The sequence below is a fragment of the Rhinatrema bivittatum genome, chromosome 18 (genome assembly GCF_901001135.1).
Source record: "Rhinatrema bivittatum chromosome 18, aRhiBiv1.1, whole genome shotgun sequence".
NCBI classification, from domain to species: domain Eukaryota; kingdom Metazoa; phylum Chordata; class Amphibia; order Gymnophiona; family Rhinatrematidae; genus Rhinatrema; species Rhinatrema bivittatum.
Genome location: NC_042632.1, coordinates 58,457,147 through 58,480,615, shown reverse-complemented (window position 1 = coordinate 58,480,615; position 23,469 = coordinate 58,457,147). Strand labels below are relative to the sequence as shown.

Below are 23,469 nucleotides of genomic sequence, written 5' to 3'. Positions count from 1 at the left end.
AAGAGTAAATAACCGATTCACATCTACCCGTTCTAGACCTCTCATGATTTTAAACACCTCTATCATATCCCCCCTCAGTCGTCTCTTCTCCAAGCTGAAAAGTCCTAACCTCTTTAGTCTTTCCCCATAGGGGAGTTGTTCCATTCCCCTTATCATTTTGGTAGCCCTTCTCTGTACCTTCTCCATCGCAATTATATCTTTTTTGAGATACAGCGACCAGAATTGTACACCGTATTCAAGGTGCGGTCTCACCATGGAGCGATACAGAGGCATTTTGACATTTTCCGTTTTATTCATCATTCCTTTTCTAATAATTCCCAACATTCTGTTTGCTTTTTTGACTGCCGCAGCACACTGCACCGAAGATTTCAATGTGTTATCCACTATGACACCTAGATCTTTCTTGGGTTGTAGCACCTAATATGGAACCCAACATTGTGTAATTATAGCATGGGTTATTTTTCCCTATATGCATCACCTTGCACTTATCCACATTAAATTTCATCTGCCATTTGGATGCCCAATTTTCCAGTCTCACAAGGTCTTCCTGCAATTTATCACAATCTGCTTGTGATTTAACTACTCTGAACAACTTTGTGTCATCTGCAAATTTGATTATCTCACTCGTCGTATTTCTTTCCAGATCATTTATAAATATATTGAACAGTAAGGGTCCCAATACAGATCCCTGAGGCACTCCACTGTCCACTCCCTTCCACTTCGATAGTATAGGTAAGCGTCGGGTAAAGAGAGACTTAGAACTTTTTAACACGCATGGAGTTTGTGGATATAGCAGTTATATGGGAGATTTATTTATTTATTTAATGGTTTTATATACCGACATTCAAAAGAAATATCACATCGGTTTCCAGAGAACAATAACCAAGCAAATAACGCGCTTGACATGTAACAAGAGGAACTCATACAAAACAGTAGTAAACAATGTATGAAGATATGTATATATGAGTATATAAGTACATATGAGGGTAGATAGAAGCAAATAAGTAGTTATATACACAGGTTATTTACACATCATTAAATCATTACAAATTTGTGTGAACAATGTTGCTGAATGAGTCACGTATAAATATATATATTGAGGGGATAGTGGAGGTACATTAGAAATTGTGCGATGGGGTGGATAGGATTAGGTGTAAGCATGAGTGAATAGCCACATTTTTAGTTTTTGTTTGAAAATTTTATGACAGTCCTCCTGGCGTAGGTCAACTGGCATTGTGTTCCATAGAGTTGGGCCGGCTATGGAGAGAGCACGTGCTCTTGTGGAAGCCAAGTTGGTGGATTTGGTGGAGGGCGTGCGTATAGTGGCAAGGTATTGGCTTCTAGTAGGTTTGGATGAGTCGTGTAAAAATAAAGAATTGTTAAACCATTTCATTTCAGGATTGTGAAGAGCTTTATGTATGATGGAGAGGGTCTTATATTGGATTCAGTATGCAATAGGGAGCCAGTGTAGTTCCTTTAGTATGGGAGATATGTGTTCATTTCTGCGTGTGTTAGTGAGAATCCTGGCAGTTGTGTTTTGGAGAATTTGGAGGGGGTGTATGGCATTTTTGGGTAAGCCTAGGAGGAGAGAGTTACAGTAATCGATTTTGGAAGATATTGTAGCTTGTAGAACTGTGCAAAAGCCAGATAGGTGGAGCAGTGGTTTTAATTTCTTTAGGGTGTGAATTTTGAAGAAACATTCTTTCAATGAGTTTGAATTGGTTGTGTAGAGTGACACCTAGATCTCGTACCTGTTGGGTGAATGCTATAGGTGGAGAAAGGGTGTGGGGCAGAGGAAGGGTGTTAGGGTAGTTTTGTGGACAGATGAGCATAATTTCAGTTTTTACCGTATTAAGGGCAAGGTGAATGTTGGATAACAGCTTGTTGATAGCAAGTAACGTGGATTCCCAGATTTTCATGGCTTTGGGTAGGGTTTCAGAAATTGGTATAAGTATCTGTACGTCGTCTGCATAAATATAGTGAGGAAGATTGAGATTGGATAGGAGGTGGCAGAGCGGAAGGATGTAATTGTTAAAGAGGGTGGAGGACAGTGTGGAACCTTGCGGGACTCCTTGTTCTAGAGGTATTGCCTTGGACTCATGGTTTCCAATTTTGACTTTGAAGTTTCGATTACTGAGATATGATGTGAACCAATTGTGTGCGGTGCCTGTTATTCCAATTTCTTTCAGTCGCTGGAGGAGGACATTGTGGCTGACTGTATCAAAGGCTGAGGATATGTCTAAAAAGGCTAGAATATATGCTTGTCCTTTGTCCGTTCCTTTAATGAGATGGTCTGACAAGGAAGGAGGAGGGTTTCTGTGCTATGGAATTTCCGAAATCCGTATTGAGAGGGAGAGAGGAGACTGTGGTCATCTAGGTATTCAGTGATGGAGATAGCATCTCCTCCTTCCAGCGCACACAGGTGGGAAGGAAGTGATACAGTCCTGCGCCACCCCTGGCTCTAGGTGGCTGTCTTGGCCCCCTAGTGTTTCCACTTGCCCACTAGCAGTGACCTGAAGCTTTTCACACATTGATATGGTTGAACCCTAAACCTCTTGCTTCATTGGTGTGTTAGAAGGTAGGTGTATGTAGCATGCCAGTCTGCTGAAAAGAGTGGTAGAGATGACTCCATTAAGAGAACAAATATGTAGAATAATCTTTCAAGATTAGTTCTTTCAGCTCTAGATGCTACTGTTACATACTGCAGATAGATTTACTGAGCTGTTTAAGCAAAGCACGTCATGCAAACATCAGTGGAAGTAACATTACAGAGAATCCCGATGGGGACCTGAAACAAAGGAGATTCTGAAGAGTTCTGCTTTAGAAATGAAAGGAGAGCAAACTTGATGCTATGTGTTCCCTGTACAAGATCACAGCTCAAAAGCGGAGTCAGTTGCTACAGTTTTATCGGTTGTGGCAACCGTATCTTACTTGGAGGGAGGACATGCTGACGAAGGTTGGGTCTCATGCCTCTTAATGTTGATTTTTGTCCCCCAGCTGTGTTAACCTAATTTCAATGCCGATTTGTTGTATTTTGCTTATTTCTTTTTTCTTTTTTGTAACAGAGTATTATGTACATTTCTGGGATATCAGTATTTGGGTATTAATGATGGGAGTCACTCACACATCACTGCGATCTGGTATGATACGTAGTTGCCTAATCCAACTGCACATACTCCCCTTTGCACTTTATACCTGGGGTCTGGTATGTAGCGTAAACTACGCATTCGACATATGTTTGGTTTTCTAATGTACAGTGGACTACCTTTAATGGGTTCTTGATGAGATCTTATCAGTGACTGCCTTTCGAGTAAGATATACGATTGTATATGTATGTGCTTTCACTAGCGTTGTTTGTATACACACTTGTACTGGTTGTATTGCTGTTCGCATTGTTCAATAAACTTTACATTACAAAAAAAAAAAAGAAATGAAAGGAGAGCAATATTGAAAACAAGATAAAACTTTTCTGTGGTTTATTCTTTCTATCTTAGGCATGCTCCAATGAAGACACAATAGACGGAGAGTATGTGCAGTGCCCCCTGTGTGGCCAGGACTTTCCACCTGTTAAGATCGAGCTACATGCTGCATATTGTGATGGCCAAGCAAAACTGGAGGAAAAGCAGCATATCTCAGGTCTGAACTGTCTTCTTTATTGTGGCATGTCATGCTGGAGGAAAGAGGTAAAACTCTGAAATGATCCAATTTCAGGGTCCTCAGAGACTTTACAAAGAGCTTTGTCGGCTGGATATGGAGAGTGACCACACAGCCAGTCAGCTGCATTCTCTTCTCACATAGGCTGCTTGCTCAAGGAAGAAGGGACCAGTTAGGAGCAGCTGTGGTGCATAACCCTCTTGTTCTTTGCTTGTTTAGTACTAACACGCCGACAGAAAGGAAAGCAAAACCAAGTTCCCAGTGGACCAGATGTGGCTGCTTCCTTACAGATTGGCAGGTAAGTACCGGTAGGTATGCTGATGTGTCACTTGCCTGTCTGCATATAAAGACTTGGAGATAAGAAGAGAGTGTAGGTGAATTCACTGGTAAGGTTGAAGACCTATACTGAGCAGCGTTACTCTCAGGGTCAGGTAAGATCCTGGGCATGTTCACTTTGTTCTTTATCTGACTGTACTTCTGCTTTTGCTGTGGAGTGTGTGGCTGTAGAGTGAGAATAGAAGCAGAGCTTTCCCAGTGTTCTGTTTATATTTCTGTGGAAGAAGGCCTAAGGATGCAGCAGAAGTCGTAGGATAACTCTTCTCACTCCAGTAGCCTCTGAGCCATACAGAATCCAAAGAGGTTGTTGAAAGACTGGAATGGAACAGGCCGAGTGGATATGAAGGGAAGAGTATGAGGGATAGAGACTGGAAACGTCAAGATTTTGAGTCGTTTTTCTTCTCCCCACCAGTCTGGGTGGTAGGGTCGTCTGCCTCTGTAGAGTGAGACCAGTGCTAGACCCTTGAAGGTACCACTCAGTGATGGTGTCCAGCTCTCTCTCTAACCTGCTTCTAGTTCGGCTTTTTCACAAGAGTAGTACTTCATAACCATTTTCTATTAGAAAAGTTGAAACACCTGCTTCTGACCAACATTCTGAGGTGCTCTTATTATCCCATCAAATATTATTAGCTGCTCGAGGGGAAATGGCTTATTTTTAGAGGAAACCCTTGGTTCCGCCCATTCAAAGAGTCATTCAAAGATTGGCTAAGATTTACTTTGTAAGCAGGCTGACTGCAGTTAAGTGAAAGTGACTTGGTAAATTTGAGAAAAGATGGCGTCGCTATGTGTTATGGCAAGCTGAGAGATCACTGGGGGTGTTTGTTTTGTTTCTTCCATTGCTGCATTTATTTATGAACTTTTAATTTACCGACATTCGTAGAACACATCACGCCGGTTTACAATTCACTCAAAGAAAGGAAAATTACATTTAACGGGGGGGGGGGGGGGGGGGGGAGAAAAGAAGGGCTGGGAACGAGAGGGACTAAGAGTAGAGAGGAGAGAGTGCATGGCAGAGGGGGAGATTTCCAAATCTCATGATGGAAATGTACACGTTCTTGTTTCTTGGGTTATTGGGGTGATATGTTCTCAGCCCTCTGTTATGACTGGTATCCTTGAGAAGGCAATATGTAACAATGGGGAGGACATGTCTGGCTTTGATGGAGTTGATTTATGTACAGTTTTGCTAGCAGTTGTTGGTGTTTTCTAATAAAACATTAAATCAAAAAGAAAAAGTTGAAACTGAACATTTCTAGACCTGCTGCGGGTCTCGCTGATAGGGACCCAGATGGCAAGGATGATGAAGGGGATCCTTACTCCCTGGAGGATGGAGAAATTCCTCTGGGGTTGGACCCGTATAGGATAATATTTCCAGCTCTGATCTTCCAGACACTGAAGATGCTAGGGGTGCCAGGTGCTGATTCCATTTTAGTTTCTTTACATAAAGCATTATGGATGCTATTCAAGAACTGATTAATCTTGAATGGGGTGCCCCAGAAGCTAATTTTAAAGGGGGACAAGCCTCGGAAGTGCTGTACCCCCTGGATCCAGCGGCAAGAGAGCAGTTGGGCTTTCTGAAGTGGAGGCCGTAACCAAGTGGATGACTATCCCTATGGAAGGGGGGACGGCATTAAAGGATGCACAGGATAGGAGAATTGAGGCAGTAGCAATGCATTTGCAGATAGCCTCTTGCTGCTCCCTGGTGGCTCACTCTTGCTTGCTTCTCTCTCAGGAGGTCGATGAGTCTGGTTTGAATTCCAGGGCAGTGATGGAACCAGCAGCCGCCCTTTTGGCAGGTGCAGGCTGTGACCTGGTCCACACTTCTGTCCAGAGGGGTAACTTCAGTGATAGCGGCCAGGTGTCGGCTGTGGCTGAGGAATTTGTCGGCCAATACAATTTTAAAGTCTAGCCTTTTGAAAGTTCACTCTTGTTTGGGAGTGAGTTAAAAAAAAAAAAAAAAAAAGCCAATAAATGGTGTGTCCCGGGTTCCTCGGTTATCAGAGGATTGAAAGCAGGCGCCGCACTTGTTCGGCGTGAGAAGTCATGCTAGGGTTTTCAAATGTTTTCGATCCCACAGAGGAGCGGCTTCTCAGAGGGCTCAACCTTTGGGTCTCAGTCCTTCATCCCAGGCAGCCCAGATGTGATGCAGGTTTTGAGCAGTGGTGCCCCCCAACCCCCTCATTGAGAGTGTGCTGACCCATCTCCAGGAACAGGAGATAGGGGGTCAGCTGTCTTTCCTTTTTGTTGGATGTGGTTCGAGATCATGTCAGGCCAATGGGTTCTGGAGGTGATAAGAGATGGCTATGCTCTTATGTTTCTCAGCGTTCTTCGGGACATTTTCATGGTGTCTCCCTGCAGCTCTTCGTAGAAGACAGCTGTGGCATGTACGTTGTCAAGATTCCTTGGCCTGTGTACCGTGATCCTAGTGCCCATGTCACAAGAAAATACGTCCCGACATTCCATTTCTTTCTTTGAACTAGAGAAGGAGGGTTTCTTGCACCCCATCCTGGATCTCAAGGGAATCAACCGGCTTTTGTGAGTGACTCGTTCCTGCATGGAAACCTTAAACTCGCTGACAATGGCAGTACAGTCGGGGGAGTTTCTTACGTCTTGGGATTGTCTGAGGCATACCTGCATATTCATATCTGGCTGGAGCATCAATGGTTTTCTGCATATCACTATTTTAGGGTGACAGTATCAGTTTTGAGTGCTGCCCTTCGGTTTGGCCACCACGTCCAGAATCTTCTCCAAGGGTCATGGTGGTGGTAGCGGCAGTGTTGAGAAAGAATGGCATTCTGGTCCACCCATACTTAAATGATTGGCTAGTTAAGGCCAAGAGCATGAAAGCAAGTATTCAGGCCTTGCGCAAGGTGATCTCCTGGCTACAGGAACTAGGTTGGGTAGTGAACTTGACCAAGAGCAATCTGCAGCCATCCCAGACACTGGAGTAAGTCTGTGTTCATTTTTGACACAAAGCAAGTCAGGGTGTTCCTGTCAGAGAACCGCATTCAAAAACGGATGGTGCAGATGCAACTATTGACAGAAACAATATGCCCGATGGTGTGGTCTTATCTACAGGTGCTTGGGTTGATGGCAGCCATCCTAGAGATGGTTCCGAGAACAAGGGTACACACTGCTTGCACATTAGAGTTCACAGTCTCAGGACTACTCGGTTCGGCTTCAATTTCCAGTGAAGATCAGCATCCAATTGCAGTGGTGGTTGCAAGCGGATCATCTAACGAAGGGCATTCCCCTACAAACACCAGACTGGCTAGTACTCACGGCGGATGCAAGCCTCCATAGTTGGAGGCTCACCATCAGGAGTTTACAGCTCAGGGGCGCTGGAGTACAGAGGGGAGTATCTCTGGAACATCAGTTGGATGGAAACCTGTGCCTTTCAGTTGGCATGCTTGCGATTCGTCAATTGCTTGCAGGGTCGAGCAGTCCAAATAATATTGGACAATGTGACGACTGTGGCTTACATCAATTGCAAGGGAGGAACCAAGAGCTAGCAAGTGTTGCTGGAAATAGCTCAACTCATGGAATGGGCGGAAGTACATTTTGAGGACATCTCAAAATGTTATTTATAAGGACATGTTATTTATACTTATATTTTACTATCTAATCTTCATTTCCCTTCTCATTCCAAGTTATTGTTTTCCCTTGTTTTATGTAACTGCTTTTCTGCACTTTTGTTAAATGGTAAAGTTTCACCCCTGTTTCTTGTGAACCAGCATGATGGGACCACCGTCTTGAATGTTGGTATATAAAAAACTTAAATAAATAAAATAAAATAAATCTCAGCCTCACACATTGTAGGAAAAGACAATGTAAGTGCTCGTTTTCGCAGCAGACAGTCTGGATCCAGGAAAAAAAGGTATTGTCAAAGCGTTCCAGCTTGTAGTGGGCCGCTGGGGCCTCCCATTTCTAGACTTTCTGGTGACATCACACAATGCGAAGGTTCCTCGCTTCTTCAGTCGCAGGAGAGATCTGAAGTCTTTTTGCATCAATGTCCTTGTGCAGGAGTGGGCAGAAGGCAAGCTTCTATATGCCTTTCCGACGTGGCCCATGTTGGGCAGAATAATTTGGAGGATCGAGAGACACATGGGGATGGAGCTTCTGATGGTGCCAGATTGGCCCAGGAGGTTGTGGTATGCATATCTGTGGAGGCTCCTGGTAGAATCTCCTTTCCAATTACTGGTCCACAGAGATCTGCTGTGGCAGGGGCCTATTCTTCATGAAGATCCGACTCGATTTCATCTTCCGGTATGGCCCTTGAGAAGGTTCGGTTGCTGTAGCGTGGATACTCCACTGCTGTGATTTCCACCCTGTTTCGAGCATCTCCAGAGATTACTGATATGTCAGATCCAGTCCCTAGGTTAGTGATATTACACTCCTTGTTTGAACTCAATGTTTTCTTGTTAACTGAGTGAATGGTTGTCTGTTAATAGCTATGATCATGTATTGTTTGGTTTTGCAGAGAATACTGGTGGGCTGATGGTGCAGGAGTACATATACTGTGGCATCAGCTTTGCTCCGTCTTCATCTGCTGGTTGAGGTGCATAACCCACTAATGTGGATTAACCTATCTTCATTAAAGAAATATCAGGTAAGTAGTATTTTCTCCTTTCCCAATCTGTATAAAAGATAGATCTCATTCAGTTTTGTTAAAAGACCCTCTGAGATCAATCTCCTAAACCCTTAAGTATTTAAGTTTCTCCTTCAATTCTTGATGCAGTAAAACATACATTGTTGAGATGCAATCTTTTACTCTCTTTGCGGATTCATATAACGCATCAAAAAGGTTTTCCCAAGTTAACATTCTTCCTAATATGTGATTGCTGCAGAAAATGTTTAATTTGTGCATAAGGATAACTGTCTTGTGGGATTAATCAATATTTTCCTAGTGTGTAGACAGATGGACTCAGGACCAGTGGGTTTATGCTCCTCTGCCAGCAGATGGATCAAGCTGACGTCACAGTATATATAACTCTGCAGTGACTCCAGCCTGCCAGTATTCTCTGTTTCCAACAGGTGGTGGATGCGCATCTCCCTGTGGGGATTGCTTTGAGCTTTTTGAAAGGAGAAGTTTGAAATTCTAAATTCAGGAAAAGAAAGCCCCATTCTCCTGAGGTGGTACCTAAAGGTCCCTCTACTAGTTGAGAATTCCTGAGGCGATTTCCGTGGTCCCTCAGAGGTGTGCCTTGGTCTGGTAGTTGGGTTTCCTGGCATGGACTTAGCTGCTAGTTTAGCTGAAAGGCAGCGGGTGCAGGAGGCCGAGTGTGGCGGTGATGGCAGATGCCCACTCCCTCCACAGCCGGAGACCGTCTCTGAATGCAGCCGGTAAGCGCTGAGCCTCAGGTAAGGTTTATTAAAAAAAAAAAAAAAAGTCTTACCTGAGTTGGAGACAGTTAAGAACATAAGAAATTGCCATGCTGGGTCAGACCAAGGGTCCATCAGGCCCAGCATCCTGTTTCCAACAGAGGCCAAACCAGGCCACAAGAACCTGGCAATTACCCAAACACTAAGAAGATCCCAAGGTACTGATGCAATTAATAGCAGTGGCTATTCCCTAAGTAAACTTGATTAATGGACTTCTCCTCCAAGACCTTATCCAAACCTTTTTTTGAACCCAGCTACACTAACTGCACTAACCACATCCTCTGGCAACAAATTCCAGAGCTTAACTGTGCATTGAGGGGTTTCAGGACTTCCTTGGGTCTCCATTCTTGGCACGCTGTGCCAATGTTTGATCCTGCTCACGTTGGGGAACAGGGCAGCCTGGCAGTTTGAGTGGCTCCCAGTGGGCTAGGCCGTGCACTTGGAGCTGCCTGGTAGGCCCAGCTCTTGTGCGTGTTCTGCTGCTCTCTATAGGCCGTTGGTGGGTGCAGTGTGTTGGCTCTGTGCACGAGTTGTGCACTCTGTTTTTGGGTGCATTTTTTACATGCACAAACTTTTTTATAAGTGTGCCTTGCCGTGCTTTCTTCTAGGCGCTTATTTTTTGGGCACATTTCATTTTGAGCGTGAGCGGTTCCAATGCACGTTTGCTGTAGCGATGGTGCCGGTAAGCAAGAAGCCTAAGCGTCTTCCTATTTGTGTTGCCTGTCTTATTAGGGCTTCTAACCTGTGTCAGTACTGCTCAGACGCTCAGGAATAGTTGTCTTCCTCGCATTTTGCTAAGCCTGGCTCTTCCCATTCTGATGATGGGTTGGTCATGGCCTTGACTGGGGGGACGCCAGATCTTGGTTCTCTCTTAACTGGCTCCTCCGCTATCGAGGACATTTCTGTGGGACCAGCTCCAGTTCCTTCTGGGCTTGGTTTAGACCCGCCTGCTTATTCTTGGGTGGAATTTCTTTCTAGTCTTACAAGGCTTTCTTCAGGCGCAGTCCTCCGCTTCCCCCATTTCTGGCTGAGTGGCTCCTCCCTCTTCCAGTCCTATGTGTAAGCACCAGGGCTGCCTCGGCTCCCTGTGCTTATTCCTGACAGGAATCCGGATGGCACTGATGATGTTGCTCCTGATTCCCTGGAAGATGGGGAAATTCCTCCAGGGCTGGAACCATATTGAACTATGTTGCGCTTCTTTCATAAAGATGAACTGCCGGCCCTGATTTCCTGGTTCAGATGCTATATCAGAGCTGAGGAAGAATCAGACTTTGGTTTCCTTACGTAAAGCCTCTTGGTTTTTTCCCCGGTGATGGATGCCATCCAGGAAGTGAGTGATCTGGAATGGGATCAGGCAAATTTTAAAGGGAGTCGGACAATGGAAGGCCCAGACCCAGCGGTGAGAGAGCGTTTGCGTTTTCCCAGAGTGGATGCTCTGGTATGTGCCGTGTCTAAGCGGATGAGGATAAGGGAGGAGCGGCCTTGAAGGATGAGGATAAGGGAGGAGCGGCCTTGAAGGATGTACGTGATAGGATTGAGGTTATTCTTAAGCTAGCCTTTGAGGCCGTGGCGATGAATTTACAGATTGCCTCCTGTTGTGCCTTAGCGGCGAGATCTTGCCTGCTTCTCTCTCAGGAGGTTGAGTCTGGAGGGAATTCGAGTGGATATGGAAGCTGCTGCTGCCTTTTTAGCAGAAGCAAGCTGTGATTTGGTCCAACCTCGGCCATGGGAGTGGCTTCGGCGATAGCGGCCAGGCGTCAACTCTGGTTGTGAACTTGGGCAGCTGAGCCTGCCTTCATACCCTTAGGATTTCCAGGCCGGTGAAGAAATCCTTTTCTGCAGGGCTTTGCACTTGCTGCATCCCTGCTTCCTGTTTCTGGATTCCTTCCCTGGGGGGTTCCCTCTCCATTTCAGATGTTCCAAGCAGGCTGAGAGCTCTATCTCGAGGGATAACATCCTACTGGAACCAGCATTTGGTTAGGATTGAGATACACAGCCTGCTTCCTTGTGTTCTTTGCTCCTGCTAGGGCATTCGTGGTATAACTTAGTGTTTACCTGCAGGGAATGATACCCCACTTTTCCCCTGGTTTTGCAAGGCTCTGGCCAGAATTGCCTTTAGCTTTTCTCAGTTCACTGAATTGAGGATAAAACGTTGCCCCTAAGTTTGCCTGGACATGTCTGGGAAAAATCCAGAACTGTCCAAGAAAACCAGCCTCCTTCTATAAAAGTATAATTGCATGATTAAAGACTTCTCCATTTTAGAAACCTGTTCAGATACTGTCTCATGAGTTTGTTCCCAGAAATTAGTCAAGTCAAAATTAGTAGAAGAGGCAGGAGCCCCAGTTTGTTTGTTTTATTATTAGGCGGGGAGAACATTTTAGAGAAAGAAGGGATAAAATTCTCAGCTGACCCCAACACGTCTATCATATATTTCTTAAACAGCTCTTGGGGACCAATTAACGAAGACGGAGGAAAATGACTTACTCGAAGATTAAGAAACCGACCAAAACATTTATTGTGACTGAAAAGTTCAGTGTTTAGAGAGCATTATTGCAGCAGCCTGGCGGGGCAGCTTTCTTTCCGGCCTGCAGATCCTTAGATGTCAGGCTGGGGTTCTCAGTGATTTCATGCAGCTTGGCACAAGTGTTAGTATATTTGTGGCTGGAGGAATTGTCTTCCTTTTCTCAAGAGCTCTGCGAGGACCTTGAAAAGCAAAGTAAAATTCAAAATAAACAGGCTTTGTGTAAAAGGATTGAGTCTTGCATAGGCTCTTTGGTGGATCCTTATTTATTTCAAAAACGTTTGCACCACCTGTCGGAATTCCTGGAATGAGACTCCCCTGAATGCCCTGCTGTCTCCTGTTTTCTGGCTGCGCAGGTGTGAGAAATGCTACGTGTGCAAATCCTTGGTGTTGCTGCGGGAGTACCAGAGGCACGTGGACAACTGCCTGCAGACCGCTGTCCTGGAGACTGAAGGAAGCCGCAGGCTGCGAAGTACCAAGGTGAGTATGGGAGACTAGCGCAGCATTTATTACATCTCACCTGTCGTGTAGCAAGAGTCTCTGCGCCATGAGTGCCTGCGGGTTCTGCTTTGTTCCCCTGCTTGAAGGTAGAATGAGCCTTTTAAAAAAGGTTACAGTGTAGTGGTAAAATTATTTCTTCAATTATAGGAAGCATTACAGTGTGCTAGAAGGGAACCCACTTATTACCATATTTTATGAAAACTGAGTGGGATGGTGAGTGGCATTGAGCTGACCGGCCAGACCTTTCGTAAGACAGTGGTACTACATCACTCTATGAGGTGCCTTATTGGGTGGCAGAATATATCTCTCTTACCTTCAGCCACTGCTCATGGCCAGATGTTCTAGCTGAGTTTGTTTCCTGATTGCATGGATTCTGTAGAGGAGGGAGGTACCTGTAGGATAATCCTACCTTCATGTTTGGCAGCAGGTTGGAAGATGTGAAGGAAGACTCCTCAGCATGTTGGAGCAATCTGAATCCAAGTGTTGGGACACTATTCCAGGTACGGGGGAGTACGATGTCTCTTCAGAAGCCCCTTAAGAGGAGCTCCAGCCCGATTCATGTTTGTGGCATCGTTGGTCAGCAGAAAAAAGGAGGTGATAGTGCCCCTCTGTAAGTTCCTGGTGAGAACTCATTTGGAGAATCGTGTACGATTGTAGAGACCGCAGATTTTAAAAGATATAAACCAGATGGGCTCTGTCCAGAGGGTAGCTTCTGAAATGGTCAGTGACCTTTCTTATAAAGCATATGGTGCCAAACTTAATCTAAACATCTATACCCTAGAGGAAAGGCGAGATAGGGGAGATATGACGGAAACATTTTCTTAGCATCCAGTCAGATGAATTCAGAGCAATTGGGTTATGCACCTCTACCAGCAGATGGAGACAGAGCAAACTGACGTCACAGTACATATACCCCTGCAATGACATCAGCCTGCCAGTAGTCTCCGTCTCTAGCAGGTAGTGGACGTGCATCTCCCAACTGGGGATTGCTTCATTTTGAGAGAGAATTAAGGAAGTAAATTTGCCCCTCTCTCCTGCGGTGATACCAGATGGTTCCTCTCCCAGTTGAGAATTCCTGAGATGATGTCCGTGGTCCCTCAGATGAGGGCCTTAGTCCGGTAGCTGGTTTTCAGCCGGCATGGACTTAACTGCTTAAGCAGCTGAAAGGCAGCGGGTGCAGGAAGCCGAGCGTGGCAGTGACGGCTCATACCCTCCCCCCCCCCCCCCCCCCCCGCAGCTGGAGACTGTCTCTGTACGCAGCCAGGTAAGTACAGGGGGCTTTTGTTGCTTAGGGCTTCCTCCCCCAGTCTCCGTGCGCTGTTCCGACGTTCGTCCCGCTCCGTGGGCAGCCTCCTTGGGCTGGGCCCTGCTCAGAGGCTTTTTCGCTTGCCTGATAATTTCCTTTTGGACAGTAAGATGAATCCAGCTTCCCACCCTTGGCTGCCGAATGATTGCATAATGATCCTACTGTGTGTCTGTGTTACAGGGATTATTAGTAAGGGTTACTCCAGTCCCTAGACTAGTGTTATTGCATTCTTGTCTGAGCACAATGTTGGCTGAATATTGCAATGGTTATCTGTTTTTAACCAAGTTTTTTTTGCTAGTCTGTCCACAGTTGCTTTTGAGGAAAATACTGGCAGGCTGATGTTACCGTGACGTAAGTTTGCTCTGTCTCCATCTGCTGGTAGAGGTGCATAACCCACTTGTTTTGGATTCGTCTGACTGTCCTAAAGAAAAAGAAATTATTAGGTAAGTAGTCATTTCTCATTAAATACCTCTGAGGTATTGAGCAGGAAGTAGGTCTGTTTCAGTAGAAAAGAGGTCATGGGATGAGGGTGAAAGAGGGAAGACTCAGGAGTAACCTAAGGAAATATTTCTTTACAGAGAGGGTGGGTTTTGGAGACGAGGATAGTATCTGAATTCCAGCCCAGGGAATCTCTGAGGGACAGTGGTGGGGATTGTAGAGCAGACCAGAGAAGCTGTGTGGTCTTTTTCTACCATCATATTTCTATATTTGTAACATTGATGTCACTATGAACCTTTTATGTTCAGGACAGAATATCAGTTGTCACTTGTCAGCTGTTTAAAAAAAAAAGATACTCTAAAATAATAGTTGTAAGAAAGTGACTCCATCTCTAATTCACTGTTTCAGAAGGGGCCCTTCATCAGGGATAGTACTGAATAGTCTTTCACCATGTGCCTGATGAAAGTCCATTTCTGGGAATGAAACATTGGATTGCAGATGTATTATTTACCTGAAATATTTTTCTATATGCTTAGTGCCTGGCCTTTTCTGCATACATTTACCTGGTTCTCTCTTCTGGAAGACCCTTGTGCTTTTCCAGTTTTGTCTTTGAGGATATGCTTGGGACTACAACGTTCTGTTTACCACTTGTACCTGTTCGGGGAAGCGTGAAGGTTAAGAAGCACTGTATTTACACAGCACACACTGTCACTGCAGGACACAGAGTGGTCTCTCTGATTCGCTATGTTTTATTAACGTCTTGGCCTTTTTCTTCTTTCTGTGTTAGATGCTGAAGTGAAAAGCAGTGCCCCAGAATTAGGAGCACAAAGGTGAGATTGTTCACATTGTGACTGGCAGCTTTCAGCCATGCACTGTGGGACTGCTTGCTTCTAGTGCCAGGCTTCAGCCAAGTCAACCTAAATCCCTGATAAAGTACTTTCCTTCTCAAGAGCCATTTCTTCCTTTTCTACCTTTCTTTCCTCTCTGTGTTGTCTTACCTAATTGTGTAGGCTATATTGCCTTTATTAATTGCAAAAGGTTGTGAAACACTGCCAGAAATGGTGGGACGAGAGGGTCGAAGGAGGCAGACTGGTGTGAGAGTGCAGGAGAGGGAAGTGATAAGCTGTGGTTGAGGGTGTAGCGTAGTGAGGGAGAGACACCCAACATGGCCATGTTTCAGCACAAATGCCTGATTCAGGGGTGTCAATTCACATTAGTTCATATATAAAAAACAGGGCAAATTTGAGAATATACAGTCTTTGATTAACTAATTAGTTAACAGCAAAGACTGCTGAGATACAGAAACATGGTTATTCATTTTTGTATATGTAATGAACCTTAACTATTAAAAATGTGCCCCGATACGTACCTATATGATAGAATCACGATAGCTGTATTTGATTCCCAAAAGGATAAACTAAAAAAAATGAAACAATCGGGGGCTAAAATTATTTCTCAGAGGACCAGCAGGATGTCCATCCGTCACACATGGGTGACATCATCAGATGGAGCCCGGCACAGAACTTTGATCTCAAAGGTTCTAGAACTCTCAAACATGCCCTACTGAGCATGTGCATCTGGGAGCTCAGTTTGACACGTTGGCAGAGAGAGTGTTTCTCGTGGAGAGAGAGCGCTGAAATTGCAGAGTCAGATTCAGCATCTGCTAGAGCTTTCGGTGCCCAGGGTCTGGGACTATTTACAGGTCCTGGGTTCTATGGCATCACCATTGGAATTAATGCATTGAGCGTTCGTGTACATGCAGCCTCTGCAGGGGGCTGTTCTCTCCCGTTGGAATCCGTTATTGGAAGAGTTTCATCTTCCTCTTCTGTTAGAGGGGGGGAAGTCAGGAACAGTTTTTCATGGTGATTTACTCACACCAGTCTTGAGCATGCTGCGGAGTTGGAGGTTCCAAATTGGGTAATAATCATTACCAAAGCAAGCACAGGGCCAGTCTTCGAAACATGAGGCTTCATGGTCTATCAGTCAGTTAGAAATGAGAGTGGTGTGTTTCACGTTGCTTGTCTGTCTGCCACTATTAAGCAGCCATCCAGTACAGATCCTATCTGACAATTCGATGACATCAACCATCAAGGCGGGGAACCAAGAATCAGGTGGTGGTTTGAGTGGCCCGGGAGTTGATTCTCTAGGCAGAGAAGCACTTGAAGCAGCTGGCGGGTATCTTGCATCACCAGGATGGACAACGTTCAGGTGGATTTTCTCAGTTGGAGAAAGTTAGACCCCGGGAATAGGAGCTGTCAGAGGCAGCAATGTGTCTCATTCAAAGAAGATGGGCATATCCTCATATGGACTTAATGGCAACCAAAGAGAACACCAAGGTGTCATGGTACGGAAGGAATTGATGCTTTGGTTCTGCCGTGGACTCAAGGGATTCTTCTTTGTCTTCCCTCCGTGGCCTCTGGTGGGCAAGAGAATTACGGTGGATAGAGAAACATATAGAGTGGCCACATCAACCATGATTCCCAGATCTGATCAAAATAGCCATAGACAGGCTGCTGAGATTTGGACATCAGTCGACTCTTTTCCAACAGGGCCCAATATTTTCGGGTAAGGCGACTCACTTCTGTCTCGTGGTTTCGCTCTTGAGAGGAGATGACTGAGATAGAAGAAATATTCCGAAGCAGTTATTTCCACGTTATTGCAGGCTAGGAGACCTTCTACATCCTTGGTGTACATGCAAATTTGGAGGGTCTTTCAGTCCTGGTCTGCTGTTGACTGAGTGCAGCCTCAGCCTGTTCAAGCTACGATGTTGCATATTTTGGCTTTTCTACAGGAAGGTTCTGGTCAAGGAACTGGCCTTTAACTCAGAGTCCAGGTAGCAACATTGGCTTGTCTCTGGAGTAAGGTGCAAGAGTATCCTCTGTCCGCATATCCACATGTTATATGGTTCCTTCAGGGGTCTAAGAACTTGTGTCCTCAGGTGTGGAATATTTGTCAGTCTTGGAATCTGAATCTAATCCTTAGAGGATTGTGTGAGGCTTGGTTTGAACCACTAAAGAGGTCTACGTGACTCTTAAAGTGGTTTTCTTGGTGACTATTTGTTCAGCCAGGAGAATTTCGGAACTGTAGGTGCTGTTGAGTTGAGATCCCTTCCTACAGATTTCTGATCCAGGGGTATCTTTATGCATGGTGCCTTTTTTTCTGCCTAAGGTCTCAGTGTGCCTAACCACATCCTCTGGCAATGAATTCCAAAGCTTAACTATACGCTGTGTGAAAAAGAATTTTCTTCGATTTGTTTTAAATGAGCTACTTGCTAACTTCATGGAGTGGCCCCTAGTCCTTCTATTATCTGAAAGAGAATTTGATTTACATTAACCTGTTCAAGTCCTTTCATGATTTTGTAGACCTCTATCATATCTCCCTTCAGTCGTCTCTACTCCAAACTGAACAACTCTAACCTCTTTACTCTTTCCTCGTAGGGGAGCTGTTTGAGATGCGGCGACCAGAATTGTACACAGTATTCAAGGTGCGGTCTCACCATGGAGCGATACAGAGGCATTATGACATTTTCCATTTTATTCACCATTCCCTTCCTAATAATTCCCAACATTCTGTTTGCTTTTTTGACTGCCGCAGCACACTGAGCCGACGATTTCAATGTGTTATCCACTATGACACCTAGATCTTTCTTGGGTTGTAGCACCTAATATGGAACCCAACATTGTGTAATTATAGCATGGTTTATTTTTCCCTATATGCATCACCTTGCACTTATCCACATTAAATTTCATTTGCCATTTGGATGCCCAATTTTCCAGTCTCACAAGGTCTTCCTGCAATTTATCACAATCTGCTTGTGATTTAACTACTCTGAACAATTTTGTGTCATCTGCAAATTTGATTATCTCACTCGTCGTGTTTCTTTCCAGATCATTTATAAATATATTGAAAAGTAAGGGTCCCAATACAGATCCCTGAGGCACTCCACTGCCCACTCCCTTCCACTGACAAAACTGTCCATTTAATCCTACTCTCCTTTTCCTGTCTTTTAGCCAGTTTGCAATCCACGAAAGGACATAGCCACCTATCCCATGACTTTTTACTTTTCCTAGAAGCCTCTCATGAGGAACTTTGTCAAACGCCTTCTGAAAATCCAAGTATACTATATCTACCGGTTCACCTTTATCCACATGTTTATTAACTCCTTCAAAAAAGTGAAGCAGATTTGTGAGGCAAGACTTGCCCTGGGTAAAGCCATGCTGACTTTGTTCCATTAAACAATGTCTTTCCATATGTTTTGTGATTTTATTCTTTATAACAGTTTCCACGATTTTTCTTGGCACTGAGGTCAGGATCACCGATCTACAGTTTCCCTGATCACCCCTGGAGCCCCTTTTAAATATCGGCATTATATTGGCCACCCTCCAGTCTTCAGGTACAACGAATGATTTTAATGATGTTACAATGATAGGTGACCTCCTGGGCTGAGTCACATGTGTCTCCCCATGAAATTTGCAGGGTGGCTACTGGGAAGTTGCAGACTTTTGCTAAGCATTATCTCTTGCATGTCGGGGCTTTGGCTTCCCTGTACTTTGGTGAGGATGTTCTACAAGCGGAGCTCTCCAGGTCCCACCCGAGTTAAGGGGAGCTTAGGTACGTCCCAGGAGACTGGACTGATCTGGGTACATACAGGGAAAGGAAGATTGGTTCTTACCTGCTAATTTTTGTTCCTGCAATACCACAGATCAGTCCAGACACCCACCCATTTGATGGGGGGGTGGGGGGAGAGTCTGTCGCTCGTACTGTTGCTTTATATATAGTGTGCAGTTATTGAAGCTGATCACTTATGTTAAATTTGAGAAACTAGTTATCCATTGTATTTTTGGGTAACTTCCCCTTCTTCTGGCTTGTTGGAGGGGAGGGAGTTTGCTTAGAAGTTTATGGTTGTTACTGTCATCTTGGCTTGGGTGCAGGTCAGTACTGAGGGACTGCAGGTGGTGTCAGTGAGACTCAGCGGTGTCAGTGAGACTCTCTCTGTCTTCACCTGCTGGAAGGGAGGCAAAACCCAGGAGTCTGGACTGATCTGGCTACCTACAGGAACGAAAATTAGCAGGTAAGAACCAATTTTCCTTTATTATCATAACTTTGTTTTTCACATATGTATTAAATTGGACTATTTCTGAACTATTACACTGTAATAGTTCTCTTCTCTGTTTGCAGTTCTCTTTGTTTGGATGGGGAGGTCTCATTTGCTCTTGTTCGTTCGTTCTTTTCTAGGGCTTTCCCATCAGGGGCTGAGGAGGAGCATGAAGCGGCTGGGTGCAGTCACCATGCCTGGAGCCCCACTGTTGACTTCCAGCTCAGCGAGTCCCCCATTAAATCTTTTGTGGGTATCTCAGAGGCCACAGACTGCCTGGTTGATTTTAAGCAGCAGTTCAGTAAAAGGCCGAATAGTGGGTGTATCAGTCGAGCTGGCCGTGGGAGGAGAAAAAGGAGGACTTGAGAGAGATCTGGACAGAAGTACAACTCTGCAAGAGCCGTGGGGCTGCAGCTTCCCTTTAAAGCAGCAGGAGATTCTAGTTTGGCCAGTAAAAGGATGCAGCCTCCGAGCAAGGCAGGCTGCAAAAGTAGAACTCTTCTGTTTTTATATGTCTGTATTTCCTGTAAATAGAAATATATATATATAATGCATAGGATTTATTCTGTATTTTATAGTTCCTGATTTATTGTGCTATAAATAGTAAATTATAGTTCAGAATCCTTTTTTAAGACCAGAAATAATAAGAGAAAGCAGGGTAATATACGAGGCATACAGTGCACGGATTACCCTCACACAGTTAAGATTGCACCTGTTACCCCTCCATTTGGGCTACTCTCCCTGTGCCTCTTCTGGCTTTGGCCGATCGCTGCTGCTGCTGTCGCCCATTCTGCGTGCTCGATGAGCTGTTGCTCTTACTCTGTAACGCTGCTCACTATTCTTTTGCATTAGAGCACCACAGACTTTTGTGGTTAGTTATCATATAAACCCCAAGCCCATTATCACAACTGAGCCTATGGCAAGAAATATCAGTGTTCATCTCCTGTCTGCCAGAGGCAGGCCAACATGCAGTGCTACAGATGTCCTAAGATCTTTTAACTCTGCTATGCACACGGATTTGGGAGCCCAGGCTGTTTCTCCCCCTCTCCCAAATGCAAAAATGTGGCCCCTGAAGTTGGCAGTTTTCGCTAGGATAAGGAAGTGTTTTCTGTGCGTGGGAAGACCTGTGTTTCAGCTGCTGATCCTTTTAGGAGGCAATGTTTAGGTCCACAGACCTGCAAGCACATTTTCAAAGGGAAAACTCCTGTGTGGAGTTTGAAAATGCAGGGGCTGACCTTGGGAGCAGTGACACAGTCCTCACCTGCTGTCAGCTGGCTCCATCCTCCCCTCCCCTCCCACCCCTGCTACAGAAGGTGGTGCTGCTGCTGCTGAGCTATGGACACCAGCATCCCAGTTCCCCGCTTATCACAAGGGATTCCTCGCATCCCTTTCCTCGTGCTGGGTCAGGCGAAAGGTCCATCAAGCCCAACATCTGTCTCCAGCGCTGGCGGGTCTGGGTCACAAAGATCCAGAAGAAGCAATGGGTTTTCCCAGCTCTTGGCGAGTAATTGGTTATGACCTTTTCCTCCAGGAACTTGTCCGAGCCTTTTTTTAAAATCTGCTATACTAGATGACTTGACCACGTCCGCTGGCAACAGATTCCACAGCTTAATTGTGCAAGGAGTGAAACAATTCTTCCTCCAGTTTGTTTTAAATCTGCTGGTGGTTAGTCTCATTGTTTAGTATCATTTGAAAGATTAATAGGGGGCATTTATTTAGCCTAATTCATAGCACAAGGTTTAGAGCCTGAGCCTGTTTACTCATCTTCATAAGGGAGCTGGGTTTGCTATTCTCTTTGTTTGTAGCAGAGGTAAAGGGCGTATTTTACTTTATTTATCTGAAAAAGAGGGCGGCCTGAGAAAAATCATCCATGTCGTTTGATTCTCTCATCCTCTTCCAGCAGATGAATTCAGTGTGTAGTGAAACTTTTTCTTTACTAGACAGCATGGCCTGCCATCTCTCTTCTCTGTTTGATTTTTAGATTTCCTTAAACTTGCCCCAGATCTGGGCACACGCAGCAGTTCCCTGTCTTTTCCAGTCCAGATTGTTGTTGAGGTAGCAGTTCTAGAGAGAATCTCAAAATGTCAGCTTGCTTATACATAGTCTCGCTTGCTTCCTCGCGTATCCCTGAATCGACTCTTCAGCTGTCCATGTTGTATAAATGCTTTCCCCATATCACACTCCACTTTTCAGCTGTCCGTGCTGTATTTCTGCTCTGCTTGTTTCTATCTCACTGATGCCTGCATGGGACTCTATCCACTTTTCAGCTGTCCGTGCTGTATTTCTGCACTGCTTGTATTTCACTGATGCCTGCATGGGACGCTATCCACTTTTCAGCTGTCCGTGCTGTATTTCTGCACTGCTTGTATCTCACTGATGCCTGCATGGGACTCTATCCACTTTTCAGCTGTCCGTGCTGTATTTCTGCTCTGCTTGTTTCTATCTCACTGATGCCTGCATGGGACTCTATCCACTTTTCAGCTGTCCGTGCTGTATTTCTGCACTGCTTGTATCTCACTGATGCCTGCATGGGACGCTATCCACTTTTCAGCTGTCCGTGCTGTATTTCTGCTCTGCTTGTATCTCACTGATGCCTGCATGGGACTCTATCCACTTTTCAGCTGTTCGTGCTGTATTTCTGCTCTGCTTGTATCTCACTGATGCCTGCATGGGACTCTATCCACTTTTCAGCTGTTCGTGCTGTATTTCTGCTCTGCTTGTATCTCACTGATGCCTGCATGGGACGCTATCCACTTTTCAGCTGTCCGTGCTGTATTTCTGCTGGAAGGGGATCTTGATTACTTCACATTATTTTTTGCTTTAGTTTCTTATAGGGTGATATTCTAAATTAATTCACCTCAGCTGAATAGTTAGTTTGATGGTCAGATACCCAGGCCAACATGAGAAAAGTTTAATGGTACTTCATTGGAACGATCTATAGGGCAGCGCCAATCCTGTCATCCAAAAAGAGGCTTGGATTTCAGTCAGCAGCAAAGTGCTGGATGCTGATGAACTATTATCACGAGCTATGTCAGGCGGAAGTGATGTAGTCCTTGCAGGCAATGTGCACTTCAAATTATTGTACAATGTTCTGTCTTTTCTCTCTGTTGTAACTTAACTGCATTTACTAGCAATTATCCAAAGTTCCTCATTTCTGTGTCTTGCTACTGTTTAAAAACTGAAAGAGATGTGAAAAATGTAGTTGGCCTTCTTTTCCTTCCTAAACGTTCTCGGGCCTTCCTTCCCAAGAATCTACTGCAATGGAGAATGGGCCTGTGCTTTGTGACTGGGGATCAGGGGTGTATGGAAAAGAAGTTGCCCTTTGCTCGCCAGCACCACCAGTGTCTTCTCCATAGAAGGCTTGAAGCTATTTTATTCTCATGCAAATAAAAATAAAGAAACGATTTATGAAAACTAGTGGAATGGTTTGTTTGTAGTATCTGTCCTTGTTTAGCTTAAGTTGAAATAACTTTGCTGGTAAGATAAGGCAAGGTGTGCTCTTTAAATCCCTTGTAAGAGACGTTCTCAGTATAAGGCTCCCTGTAGTCCATTTTCCTTCCTCCTTAAGTACAGTTGAATGTATTGTACAACTGTCTCCATGTATGGCTCATGCTGTCTTTACTAAGCCATAATGAAAAAGCTTGCAGACGGGTAACTGCATTACAGTGGTGGGTGGTGCCTTATAAATTAACAGATGTATTGAGATGCATCTAATGAAAGCTTCTGCCTCAATAAATCTGTTAAATCTCTAAAGCGCCAGCAACCTTGATCTGAACGGCATATGAAATTTAATGTGGAAACGTGCAAACTGATGCACATGTAGGGAAAACAGAGGTACACAGTGATCTGTATTGGGCATCACCATCCAAGAAAAGGAACTTTGCAGCGCTTGTGGAATATATTGAAATGCTCAGTTCATTGTGTGGTGGCAATCAAAAAAGCAAATAGAAGGCTAGGAATTATATGGAAGGGAAGGAGAATAAAACAGAAAAGAATATATTGCCTCTGTATCGAGCCATGCTACGACCGTCCCTTGAGTTTTATGTGCAGTGCTCATCCACCCCATCTCAAAAAACATAGAAACATAGAAACGACGGCAGAAGAAGACCAAACGGCCCATCCAGTCTGATATTCTTCTTTGTGCTCCTCCCTTTGGGATCCTTTATTTTTTGAGAACCAGATAAGTTTCATTTTTCTTTTGCTTTTCTTTACTTTTCTAACATATAGATTAGTTGCCTT

General features: G+C 44.7%; 1 protein-coding gene across 11 annotated transcripts in view; it reads left to right on the top strand.

Annotated features, from left to right (window-relative positions):
- Window positions 1-22,647, top strand: part of UIMC1 (ubiquitin interaction motif containing 1) — an 80,000-nt gene extending 57,353 nt beyond the window's left edge. For 4 of the 11 annotated variants that reach the window (XM_029584052.1, XM_029584051.1, XM_029584048.1 and 1 more), the window contains 6 exons: window positions 3,495-3,636; window positions 3,874-3,952; window positions 12,247-12,370; window positions 12,816-12,891; window positions 14,923-14,965; window positions 19,371-22,647. In XM_029584052.1, coding sequence (XP_029439912.1) covers window positions 3,495-3,636; window positions 3,874-3,952; window positions 12,247-12,370; window positions 12,816-12,891; window positions 14,923-14,965; window positions 19,371-19,596 — 690 coding nt within the window. In that variant the 3' untranslated portion in view covers window positions 19,597-22,647. Of the gene's footprint in view, window positions 1-3,494; window positions 3,637-3,873; window positions 3,953-12,246; window positions 12,371-12,815; window positions 13,013-14,922; window positions 14,966-19,370 lie in introns of all 11 variants that reach the window. The other 7 variants (XR_003853492.1, XM_029584050.1, XR_003853494.1 and 4 more) reach the window with 7 other exon arrangements.
- The last annotated feature ends 822 nt before the right edge of the window (window positions 22,648-23,469 follow it).